A 12,737-nucleotide genomic window follows, 5' to 3' on the forward strand; every position below is an offset into this window, starting at 1 on the left:
GAGTCCAGATCTAAAGTAAATAATCAACGAAAATCAGAATCAAGAACAAAGAAAGGAAACATAGAATGAGAAGATCGAGAGAGATGGTTATACCTGAGTGGCGAAAGAACGAGCTTGTACAGAGACAGAAGTAAATCCAATTGAAGCCATGGATCGATCTGAAAGGATTCTAGAGAGAGAAACTGAAAGAGAGTGAGAGAGATCTGAGAGCCTCTCTGTCTAAACCCTAAAAGAGATGAGCGAGAGAAAGAGACGGAGAACACGAAGAGTGTGAATGAATGAGCAAATGAGTGTTAAAATTGTGTTCTTTGTGCCCTTTTTATATGAGAGCCAGCTTTGTTTTCATCGAAAGTATCGATCTGTTTTGCCTTTTAGGTGCTGCGTGAGCAAAACTAATTTCATCATTTTACCATATCAACCCGTTTCAACCTACAAATAAAATTTCAAAATATTTCGATCGAAATGACCGACCCGTTTTTTGTTGAAATACCTACAGAAATTTTCATAAAAAATCGAAATTTAATGCAATTAGTTTAACAATGCCTTGTGAAAGAAGTAAATTTTGAAATGTTGCGGTCAGAATGACCGAAATATGTCTATTTCTATGTCTACCAAAATTTCCATCGAAAGAAACTTCTCGAAACCTTTCTTTCATTAGACTCTCTCTCTCGCAAGTGTATGTAATGTATATGGTGTCAATGGGTTATTTTCAGTTGAGGTATTCCACTATACAGAACTAAAATCTATTAAAAGTTATTGTTACGATTTCAAGCTATTTCAATTCGGGTTCTATACTGTAAGGATCTCTTTAAGACATTTACTTATCATTTTTACTAATTAAGAAGGTTATAATTCATTTAAAAATTTACTTATTTAATAAGAGACAAACAATTGAATTAATAAGATTTTGTAACAAAATGTATTATCATATGTTCGAAGTTGATAAATTTGTTATGAAATATACTTTAAGAATGTTTTATTGGTAATAAACTCAAATGAGGTAATTAGAATATAATTAACATATAATAAGTAATTTACACTTTAAAACATGTAAAAGTATCAATTAGTCACCTATTACAGTCGGTTATCTAGTATCCATCGTGTTCTTGTCTAGTGTTGAAATTTTATCAGTTCCAATCGACTAATACCCATCAAGTTGTCAGGTATAAAAATAAAGATCAAGAACCGACAAAAATAGTTCTGGTTATGGTTCGATTTCGGATAAAACTGATACCCATTTCCAGTCCTAAATCCTAATGGTGGAAGAGAGTGAGACTAGGACTGTTTTACAATCAGTGATGCTATTGGAAGCTGGCGTGGTATGCCTATTTTCTACTCCCTCGCAGGCCACGTCACCTCTCAGGTTGTGCACGAACAAAATTTTAAGCTATCTAAACTTGTTTGTTCAATTGTTGTTCATCTGATGTTGACCCACTCTGATATTAAATTGGAAGGGCCTAGTTTCGTGTTGGTCTTTCAATGATAAATAAAATGATATATTTTGTGTTTGTTCAAGTTCAGAGACACGCTAACATAAACTGAGGAAGTTTTAATACAAAATTGTGCAAATTTTTGCAGATCATGCAAAATGTGTGTTCTGTACAAATTCTATTTGTGCAAACTTTATATAGATCGAGCTTAAAGGATGGATGGACTATATTTGACAAAAGAAAAGTCTATTTGGGGAGTTTGAGTTTATTTTTCCTAATTCAATCCATTGTAAAAAACACTTTATGAAAACTCTTAACCACTCTAACATCACAAGTCTATTCTGAATATAACTATTTCTTCAAAATCGAATTAGAAAATACAAAAATAAGGCCTTTTATTATGTCGGGGTCGAAAGCGACCGCTTTGGTGGCTTTGAGCCCCAACCGCCCTGACTACAGGCCTTAAACTCAATCTCCCATCGGTATAAAATTGTTTGATTACAATTTAACTCCAAGAATAATACAAAAATGGAGGCTACATTTGAAGCGAACTTCGTTTAAGCGGCAATATGCCTGTATTTTTACTGTAGATGCTAGAATCTGATTGTGCGAATCTCACTATATCTGAAAAAAATATAGAGGACCTAATACTATTATCTCATAAAGATAAAGACTACATGTTGCTAACTTAACATATTTCTACTCAACAAAAAAAAAAACTTAACATATTTCTATTTTGTTCAAGTAACTTAACAGAATCATCATAGGAAGACCCCATGAGGATACAATGAAGGGAATGCATGGAATCAATCTAGGTATATTAAAACCTGATCAAGAACATCAACGACGCTTTGGCCGAGTGGTTAAGGCGTGTGCCTGCTAAGTACATGGGGTTTCCCCGCGAGAGTTCGAATCTCTCAGGCGTCGTACATTCTCCTTTTTGTCTTTTTTTATTCTAATCTCTCGTGAGATTTTTCCAACCTTTTTCCCTTCAAACCTTATCAAGGAAATCTAGAAAGGGCAACAAATTCACATCTACTCATCATGAGTAAGTTTCTCAATTATAAAGCAATCTTCCTTAACTATTTGGAACTTTTGTTCGAATTTAATACTCTATATACTTCTATTTGGAACATATATTTACCAAGTTGTTTGCCGTAGAAAATGGACAATTTTTTTGTACTCGACCTCTGTAATGTATTATTTACGAGTTAGGAAGATCAGGGAGGATTTATCTAATTCTCATCTATATCAAAGTTATTGGCTACACTTGTCTATGCCCGCAAATAAATAAACTTGCAAAATTAAAGGATATGGACTTCCGACATTTTGTGCTTAAAATTAAAATAATTGTGTTACAAAGCTACAATTATCATATGTATCACGGATCAAGCATGGATCACGACATGACCCGAGTCTCATACCCACGGATGACCCACAACCGAGAGCAACACATCATGGTAGACTCGGTCAAGTGATAGTTTGGATTCTCCTAGATATGATTTCATGTAATCTTTGTTGTTATTTATCTTGTTAGCAAACCTATATATACTCATGTACCTAACACTTATGAAATACACAGAGAATACTAATTCTCATTTATCTCTACCTCTCTCTATCTCGACTTCTCTCTTTCTCTATCCCTCTCTGTTAACTCAACTTCATATGGTATTAGAGCATATTTGAATTTTTTTTCAATGGCTTCTTCAACTGACCTCTCGGGTTCTAACCTTGCTATTGGTTCTCAATCATCTCCATTGTTTGACGTCCACCACTCCGACTCTCCAACCACGATCCTCATCACACCTCTCTTATCAGGTGACAACTATCCCGCATGGTCTCGTGCAATGAAAATGGCTCTTAGAGCCAAAGATAAGTTTGCTTTCGTCGATGGTTCCATTCCTCGACCAACCGACCCATTTGAGTCACACTCTTGGGATCGTTGTAATGATCTTGTAACGAGTTGGTTACTTAACTCGGTTGATCCGGATATTCGTCAATCCATATTATATGACGAAAATGCTGCAGCTATTTGGAAAAATCTTCATGAGCGTTTTTATCAAACTAACGCTCCCAAGATTTTTCAATTGAAGCGAGCCATATCATTGTTGAAACAAGAAGGCTTGGATGTTTCCGCCTACTTTACTCGTCTCAAGTCTATTCAGGATGAGCTTCAATCCCTCACTTCGATTGAACCATGTATTTGTGGCCATGGTAAGTCCGTTTTAGATCGTTATAACCAAGATCGTGCGATGGAGTTCCTTCAAGGCCTCCACGATCGGTTCTCGGCTATTCGTAGCCAGATTTTGCTAATGGACCCGCTTCCGTCTATTCTTCGGATTCATAGCTTGGTGAAGCAAGAAGAGGTTCAACAGAACCTCATGGCTGACTCACCAATAGGTCCCGAAGCTGCTGCCCTAGCCGTTCCTCGTTCGGGTTTCAATCATTCTTCAAGATCCGACAAATATGATCGAACAGAGAACCCACGACCCAAACGGCCTAGGCCCTTTTGTGACTACTGTCGGTCCCATGGTCATCTTCAATCGACCTGTTTTAAGCTTCATGGTTACCCGGCTCGACGTCAAAGTGCCCCATTGACTGCCTCGGTTCAACCATCATCTTCTGTGGCGCCCTTAGCAACATCGATGACACTTGAACAGTACACAAACATTTGTAACTTCCTGGCCCATCAACGCCCAGCAGCTTCTTTGGTTTCTGGAGGCACCTCCATGCAATCTCCCACTCCTTCCTCGGCTGAACCAACAGTGAACCTAACAGGTACGTTTTCTACAGGCACCCCCTGGATCATTGATTCGGGGGCTTCTAAAAATATTTGTTCTTCACTTTCGTTGTTCACTAATTATTTTCCAGTACCTCCCAATTATTTTGTACGTCTACCGGACGATTCAAGAGTCCAAGTTTTACATATTGGATCGATTATTTTTTCTGACTCTCTTTATTTACATGAAGTTCTCCATATCCCATCTTTCAAATTCCATTTATTATCCGTCTCTCAAACTTCTAAATCCCTTAATTGTGATATCTCATTCAATTCTTCTTCGTGTGTCTTTCAGGACCGAGCGACGGGAAAGAAGATTGGACATGGTGACCTTAACGAAGACTTATATTTCCTTCGCACGGATCCTAGAATTTTTTCAATTTCTTCTAGATGTAATTTAAATTCCGATTTGTGGCATTTTCGGTTAGGTCATCCAAGTATTTCCCGTTTGAAGTTTTTAGCTAGTCAATTTCCATGTATTTCTTTTAATTCTATTAATAAAACATCGTGCGAAGTTTGTCCGTTATCTAAACAAACACGTTTAAAATTTCCTATTAGTACGTCATCTACTTCTCGCCCTTTCGAATTACTTCACGCGGATATATGGGGTCCCTTCTCTACCCTATCTACTTCCGGTTGTAGATATTTCCTGACCCTAGTCGATGACTTCTCTCGATGTACATGGGTCTTTCTACTTAGTTGCAAATCGGACACTAAAACATTCTTATCAAATTTTTATAATTATGTTAGAACACAATTTCATACTAACTTAGTTACATTACAATCCGGAAAAGGTGATATTCTTTTTCCACAATTACAAACCTTTCGTTCGGACAACGGTTCCGAATTTATGAACCATGATGTTCAAGCTTGGTTGAAAGACAATGGTATTGTCCACCAACGATCTTGTCCATACACCCCACAACAGAATGGGGTGGCAGAGAGAAAACACCGCCATATTTTGGAAGTTGCGCGTTCTCTCCGACTTCAAGCGAATCTACCACTTTCTTTTTGGGGTGAGTGCGCTCTCACCGCCGTTTATATTATCAATAAATTACCAACTCCATTATTAGATGGAAAATCACCTCATGAAAAGCTTCTTGGTTCGCCTCCTTCTTTTTCACATTTCCGAGTTTTTGGTTGTTTGTGTTTTGCTCGCAATCCACACCCAAAAACTAAACTTGACCCTAGAGCCATTCCGGGTATATTCATAGGATATCCTCACGGTCAAAAAGGATATAAAATCTTTTGTCTTCACACAAAGAAAATCATTATCTCACGTGACGTTGTGTTTCATGAATCCACGTTTCCAATGCATACAAACACTAACAATTCCATGACTTCTCCAACCCATTCACCATTTATCACTATTACTGATAATGGCTCATTCACTATGCCTCGGTCAGATTTTTTTGACACTCCTGTCCGTTCCGCTACAGGCACCCCCCATCTGGCTTCTCCTTCCGCTCCTCTAGAAATGGCTCGAGGCACTCCCGACGTTGTAAACACACCGGACCCGTCTCAAACAGATTCTGTTCAGCCCACTTCCGAATCTTCTCTATCGGCACCCACAGAGGACTTATTAAGTTCTCCCATTGACGCCAATCCTTCACCTCCTCCTGTTCGTCGTTCTCAACGATCACATCGACCACCCACACATTTGGGTGATTATATATGTTCGGCTTTAAAACAGTCCACTCCTTCCCTTGATAAAAATATTTCTTACCCTCTCACTAATTACATCTCTTTCGACTCATTTTCGCCTTCCCATCGCATATTTTTGGCCTCGGTTTTATCCAATGTCGAACCTCGAAACTATAATGAGGCTATCACTTCTACTCATTGGCAAGATGCCATGACTAAAGAAATTTCCGCGCTAGAATCAAATCATACTTGGTCACTTGTTGACTTACCTCCGGGCAAACACCCAATTGGTTGTAAATGGGTCTACAAGATTAAACATCGATCTGACGGTTCAATTGAGAGATATAAAGCCCGCCTGGTAGCCAAAGGCTACACTCAAATTCAAGGTTTGGATTATACGGACACTTTTGCTCCGGTTGCCAAACTTGTTACAGTTCGCATGCTTCTTTCTATTGCTGCTATTAAAGGATGGTCCCTCCATCAACTCGATGTGAACAATGCTTTCCTTCAAGGAGACCTTGATGAAGAGGTATATATGAAACCACCACCTGGAATTTTCACTAAGGGGGAGACAAGAGTTTGTAAACTTCACAAATCCATCTACGGTCTCAAACAAGCCTCTCGTCAATGGTTCTCCAAATTCTCTTCTGTCTTAATATCTCGAGGTTTTGTTCAGTCACTTTCAGACTATTCTCTATTTTCTTACAATAAAGATTCCCTCTCCATCTATGTCCTAGTCTATGTCGACGACATAATCATCACGGGAACAAACGATATTGCCATCTCCAAGTTAAAACAATTCCTTGATACAACGTTTTCTCTCAAAGACCTTGGCCGACTCCAATATTTCCTTGGAATCGAAGTGTCTCGCTCTTCTAATGGAATCTTTCTATGTCAACGCCGCTACACATTAAATATCCTTGAAGATTCTGGCCTCACAGCTTCTCGTCCTTCTTCATTTCCGATGGACCAAAAACTGCGCCTTAATAATGAGGATGGAACTCTTCTTCTTGATCCGTCCATTTTTCGTCGCCTAATCGGCCGCCTCATCTACCTTACGGTCACTAGACCTGATATTACATACGCTGTTAACAATCTCAGTCAGTTCATGCAATCTCCTCGATCGACTCATCTCGATGCTGCTCACCGAGTACTTCGATATCTCAAAGGCTCCATTGGCAATGGAATTTTTTTATCTTCCTCTAGTCCGCTACATATCTCTGGCTACAGTGACTCTGACTGGGCTGGATGCCCCTCCTCACGTCGATCCACAACTGGTTACATAACAATGTTGGGATCCAGTCCTCTATCCTGGAAGTCTAAGAAACAATCTACGATTGCCAGATCCTCAGCTGAAGCTGAATATCGAGCCTTGGCTTCACTCACTTGTGAGCTTCAATGGCTCAAATATCTTCTCCAAGATCTTGGAATTAACCACTCAACTCCCATGTCCGTATATTGTGACAATCGAGCTGCATTACATATTGCTGAAAATCCTGTTTTCCATGAGCGAACAAAACACATCGAAATCGATTGTCATTTGGTTCGTGAAAAGATAAAGTCCAAACTAATTGCTCCTCGCTTTACACCAACCACACAACAGCTTGCCGACATATTTACAAAGCCATTAGGAGCTGACGCTTTTCAACGAATTCTTAGCAAGTTGGGCATTTTTTCTCCTCCTGCTCCAACTTGAGGGGGAGTATCACGGATCAAGCATGGATCACGACATGACCCGAGTCTCATACCCACGGATGACCCACAACCGAGAGCAACACATCATGGTAGACTCGGTCAAGTGATAGTTTGGATTCTCCTAGATATGATTTCATGTAATCTTTGTTGTTATTTATCTTGTTAGCAAACCTATATATACTCATGTACCTAACACTTATGAAATACACAGAGAATACTAATTCTCATTTATCTCTACCTCTCTCTATCTCGACTTCTCTCTTTCTCTATCCCTCTCTGTTAACTCAACTTCATAATATGTATAAAGATGTTGCACTAGTTAGAGATGCGATCTAAGTAAATTTCTGATCATTCTGTGAGTCTTAAAACTATCATTTGTATTTATTTTTTATACGGACTTGAATTTTTTTACATCATTACGTGAGATAAATAACATGAAATAAATAAACTTTGTAACTACAATCACAAGGTCATCTTGGACCCTAGGGTCATACAAAGCTCTTTAAGATCCACTACGTTTGAAAGATTCCGGTTCTACCTAATTTATACCCAAATTTCACTTTCATGAGAATTGAATTTGGAATCCCCTGAATAGAGAATAGATGTCCAAACAGGACATCTAAATAGTGATGAACCTTCAAAAGATTATCAGAATTGATATACATCAGTGAAAAAGCAAGCTCCATTCCAATGCCATAAGGCGCACACCATGCCGTTAGAACACTTTTGCCACTATGACGTTTCTGTTTAAAAAATAATAATGATGAAGCAATCCGATCACATACCACAATTTAATCAATTGACAAATATGTTTTAAAATCTAAAACATCTGGAAGATACATATTAAATCGAATGCCTCACTTCTTGAATCTATATTGGAAAATGTTTGAATGTATTTTGTACAAGAATTTGAACCACAATTTTTTAATGATACCACCATAATTTGGTTTTTTTATCACGACAAGGCAATATAAATTAGAAAGGTATAAAAAGGCGGGTAACCAACCGTCGTCCGTTTTACAACTAACATTTACTGATAACACAACTAACATTCTCTCACTACATTTTCAATACTTTGTGTGTCAGTGCACCACCAAAACCACTACTAAAAACCCTAAAAAATTCCACATCACTTCCATAGTTTGATCGATCGATCGATCGATCAATAAATGTTGCTTTTCACATAAACTCCAAATCAAACTAACTTTACCATCACGTCATTTCTATCTTTGGTAATCTCTCTCTCTCTCTCTCTCTCTCTCTCTCTCTCTCTCTCTCTCTCTCTCTCTAAATACTTATTCCTCTGTATATCTTCGATTACTATTAGGGTTTCTTCATTATACATTTTTCATTTCTATAATCCTTTCTCGTGCCTTTTCCTTATCGGTTATTAATGATTCTCTCTGAATCTTGATTCTTGATCAATCTTATTAGATTAGGTGTTGTGAAGTTAAATATGATTTTTTAGTTTAATTTTTTGTTGAGTAATCATAATTAGTGGTTTAACTAAAATTTACCTTTATCAATTTAGTGATTTTTTGTGATGATCCTTTTTTTTTCCAGATTTTGATTTCTCATTTTTGCAGGTTCACAAATTTGGGGAAACAATAAGAAGATTTGTGTTAGGTTTTCTGTGAAGAAGGATAATAATGGGTTCAGAGATATTGGGGATTCAACCTAGTGAACTCAAATTCATATGTAAGTTTACTACAAGTGATGTTTTAGAACTATTACTTCAAGATGGTGAAAATTGTGATTTTTTTGCTTTGCTTTTCCTTTAGTTTGATTTCAGTAAATTGGTACTGATTGTTGTTGTGGGTAGCTTTAAAATTTCAGTTTTAACAGACAAACTTTCCGAATCTGCTCTTCTGAACATCCTTAACATCGATCGAATCTGCTCTTCTGAACATCCTTAACATCGATCCGGCGTTTTTTTTTTGGATCAACCTATTGATGTTTCAAATTTGTAGCATTTTTTGCTATGTTTTATTGTTTCATGGATAATATAGTCCGATAAATTCGAGATATTAACGGTTTATTGTTTCTCTAGTTGAGTTGAAAAAGCCTTGTTCATGTTCAGTTCAGCTCTTCAACAACTCAGATCAGTATGTTGCGTTTAAGGTGTGTGACCGTTTCACTATACAGTTCCTCGATTTCCTAGTTATGTCTTGAATCGTTTACTTGAAGTTCACACAGTTTTTGCTCCTTCCGTAAAAAGAAATATTTTATAACATATATTTAACTATGCAATCCAAATGTGAGACACAAAAAGAATAGTTCCCGAAATTTTAGGGGATCACAGACTTCTATCTTTCATTTGTTTACTAACATTTGTAGTAGAAGGCGTTAGTACTGTATATAATGGGTTGTAAGAAGATTATATCTCCAAGGGACATTTGTGGTAACGATTATACATACACATTCTTTTTGCAGGTTAAAACCACGTCTCCTAGGAGATATTCGGTTCGGCCGCACACAGGTGTTATTTGTCCGAAGTCAACTTGTGATTTTACAGGTACATCAATTGTTTAAATTGGTCTTTTTCATCCATACAAGAAAGGTTACTTTTTAATGGCTGTGCTTTCTCGAAATATGGTTGGTTTTACTTCTTAATCTTGACTTTTTAGAAATTTAATGTATATCTGATATCACTTCTGAAGTAGGGAAGGTTTGATGAGATGTCAACCTTTTGAGTTATTCGTGGGTTGGGATCGCAGGCTTGTAAAGAATTGTTTAGTACTAGTTAACAGATTTTAAGGTCAAATTCTTGTTGCCCGATTGCTTATTCATCTTCTTGTTCTTTTAGGATCTATTAAGAATAATATTATACGTCAGTACGTCACATAACTCCTAGAAGAGCTTTCCAAGCAAATATTGTGTCTGCTCAGTAATAGAGGATTATCTTATGCTGTATAACAGTTGGATGCTAGTATGGATATCGATATCCTACACAAAGTACGGGGACGGCGAGTTAAGTCTCAATATCTTATTAGGCTCGTACCACGGCAGGACAAGTGAAACCAATAATGTGAAATGTTATAGTTTCAGGGCACTTTTTGCATCTTATAATTGCTAATAAAGTAAAGCAAATTAGAGGTTTGAGAGCTCGAGGTGTGGAGTTCAGATACTTGATTGCGTTCACTTCACAATAATAAATAGTTGACATGTTCACTTGCATTTAGTTAAATCACAATAGTTCACTTCCTGTTACTAAAAAGTGAGACGGGCCGACGCTGATGTTACTAAACCAGCAGATCAGCTGTTGCCTTCACGTACAAACAGAAATTAAGAACTCAAAAGAAAGGGGTATAATCAGCATTTATCACTTCGACTAATCTCATACTTGTACCCCCCAGGAGGAGCTAAGTTCTAGTTAGTTGCATTGTGAAGATTACAAGAATTGGGTTTGTGTTCCTCTTAATGGTGGCACTATCCTCCGTCCTTCACTGATTTAGCTGTGATTTCTTCTTTTTTTATAAGAAGACATCTTTATTTGTACAAGAGTAATTTCAAGAAATTTGTGTTCTTGTCAAATGCAGTTATAATGCAAGCCCAACAGGAAGCACCTCCAAATTTTAAATGCAAAGATAAGTTTTTAATCCAAAGTACGGTTGTTCCTGTCGGGACTAATGCAGAGGATATAACATCTAGCATGGTATATATGCTCTTTTACGATGGTCATTTAGAATGTAAACCCAATATCTCTCGTTTCGTTTTAGTCAATCAATAAAGATTTTGTTTCGACAGTTTTCTAAAGATGTGGGCAAATGCATTGAAGAGCACAAGTTGAAAGTGGTTCTTATCGCTCCACTCATGTGTCCTATAGTGCTACCAGTAAATGGAACTTCGAGGCAGGAATTGTCGTATGCTTCTTCGGTGTCAAGATACCGGGAAAATCTACCTCTACATATGGTAAAGGATGGTCACTTAGCCTACTTGTTCTACTGAAAATCCACATTTGCACACACACAAATATAGCATGTCCTTCTTGCAGTCTGAAAGGCAGTCAAGTTGATTATGCTTTTTATAACAGGCAGCGAAGGATGCGAAAGCGTTGCAGTTTACCAAGGTTGGGAAGGTGTTCCAACTCTCTGAGGATCTGGAGGATTTGAAACTGAGTAATGAAGTGAAGAAGTTGAAGTCAAAGCTAACTCAATTGGAACTAATATTAAGTGAGGTAAGTCTATCATCCATAGAACTCAATTTCTGGACTTATAGGCCTTGCATGTACGAGTTTCTTCTTAGAAATGTAGATATCTGTATTTTCTACCAGCATCAGATAGTGATACGGAGTATCACACACGATGGGCTGAAAACGCCATCTCTTAGTTGTTATGTCATTTATTTGTACTTACAGTAACCATAATTAAGTTATTAACGTATTAGGTCTTAAAGTGTTTTAAAATATTTTGCAGGCAAAAATTACCATAAGAACACTGGAAGAAGAGAAGTTCACAACGACGGAACAAAGGAGCAAATTGCAAGAAGAATTAGTAAGTAGACTGACATATTTCGTTTTTTGCCAACTACACCAATACAACCATGGCCACCAGTTATGACCTGTTTTTTGTTGATTATCATGATAAATCTAGGCACACTCGTGTGCACCTCGACTAATCCACATTGTCTAAATGACTGCAAACCTCACTACCCTTTAGAGGAATCGAACTGATAACCTTTAAGGAGTAACCCAATTTAATGTATTCTTTAACGATAACACTCTGATTAAATACTAATGTGATTAATGATTGAACTCCAGGGTCCGCATTAACTTTTTAGATTTTGGTACAAGTGCCTATTACTGATATCTGGTTGTATATAAGTGGATTTCTGAATATTTGCTTAATATAATTTGCAGGAGATATTGAGAAGAGAGAATGGTGCAAGAAAAGTTCAAGTAGGTTTCCCTTTCCTATTTGTTTGTATGGTCGCTATTGCGTGTCTCAGACTCGGATACTTTCTAAAACCCTAGGCACAGACTTCAATTTGGTATGTTGTATATAGGTGTGTGTTTGATTGGATATTTTAATACAGAATAGATTTTTGTTGTTAGCATTTCATGGTGGAGTAAGCATATTACTATTCTAGTGTTTCAAGATCAGTTATAATATAAGAAAACAACAGTATTTCTAGCATTCCTCTTGGCTTTTCTATTATTTCAAAATCTCTTTCGATGTTTTTTCATTGTT

At 37.2% G+C, this 12,737-nt stretch overlaps 2 protein-coding genes and 1 non-coding gene across 3 annotated transcripts; all 3 read left to right on the top strand.

The window, feature by feature from the left end:
- Window positions 1–2,275: 2,275 nt before the first annotated feature.
- TRNAS-GCU (transfer RNA serine (anticodon GCU)) lies at window positions 2,276–2,357 on the top strand. Its single transcript has one exon. It is a non-coding gene; the product is annotated as a tRNA-Ser (tRNA).
- Window positions 2,358–3,127: 770 nt separating this feature from the next.
- Window positions 3,128–4,539, top strand: LOC147554522 (uncharacterized). The gene is made up of 2 exons (XM_086664662.1): window positions 3,128–4,208; window positions 4,505–4,539. Exons 1-2 carry the CDS (start codon window positions 3,128–3,130, stop codon window positions 4,537–4,539), a joined length of 1,116 nt encoding a protein of 371 aa, XP_086520788.1.
- A 4,067-nt stretch (window positions 4,540–8,606) lies between these two features.
- On the top strand, window positions 8,607–12,681 carry LOC147554523 (vesicle-associated protein 1-2-like). Its single transcript, XM_086664663.1, has 9 exons — window positions 8,607–8,780; window positions 9,135–9,246; window positions 9,599–9,669; window positions 9,982–10,063; window positions 11,088–11,203; window positions 11,296–11,460; window positions 11,582–11,725; window positions 11,964–12,041; window positions 12,407–12,681. Exons 2-9 carry the CDS (start codon window positions 9,198–9,200, stop codon window positions 12,518–12,520), a joined length of 819 nt encoding a protein of 272 aa, XP_086520789.1. The 5' UTR covers window positions 8,607–8,780; window positions 9,135–9,197; the 3' UTR covers window positions 12,521–12,681.
- The last annotated feature ends 56 nt before the right edge of the window (window positions 12,682–12,737 follow it).

Source organism: Eschscholzia californica, unplaced genomic scaffold, assembly GCF_041429995.1.
Source record: "Eschscholzia californica isolate CP2 unplaced genomic scaffold, dmEscCali1.0.p SCAF_217, whole genome shotgun sequence".
NCBI classification, from domain to species: Eukaryota; Viridiplantae; Streptophyta; class Magnoliopsida; order Ranunculales; family Papaveraceae; genus Eschscholzia; species Eschscholzia californica.

Coding starts and splice junctions, on each gene's coding strand:
- LOC147554522 (XM_086664662.1), top strand. CDS start 3,128: ATGGCTTCTTCAACTGACCTCTCGGGTTCTAACCTTGCTATTGGTTCT. Junction 4,209..4,504: donor ACCAACAGTGAACCTAACAG/GTACGTTTTCTA, acceptor TGTGTCTTTCAG/GACCGAGCGACGGGAAAGAA.
- LOC147554523 (XM_086664663.1), top strand. CDS start 9,198: ATGGGTTCAGAGATATTGGGGATTCAACCTAGTGAACTCAAATTCATA. Junction 10,064..11,087: donor GTCAACTTGTGATTTTACAG/GTACATCAATTG, acceptor TGTCAAATGCAG/TTATAATGCAAGCCCAACAG. Junction 12,042..12,406: donor GCAAATTGCAAGAAGAATTA/GTAAGTAGACTG, acceptor TATAATTTGCAG/GAGATATTGAGAAGAGAGAA.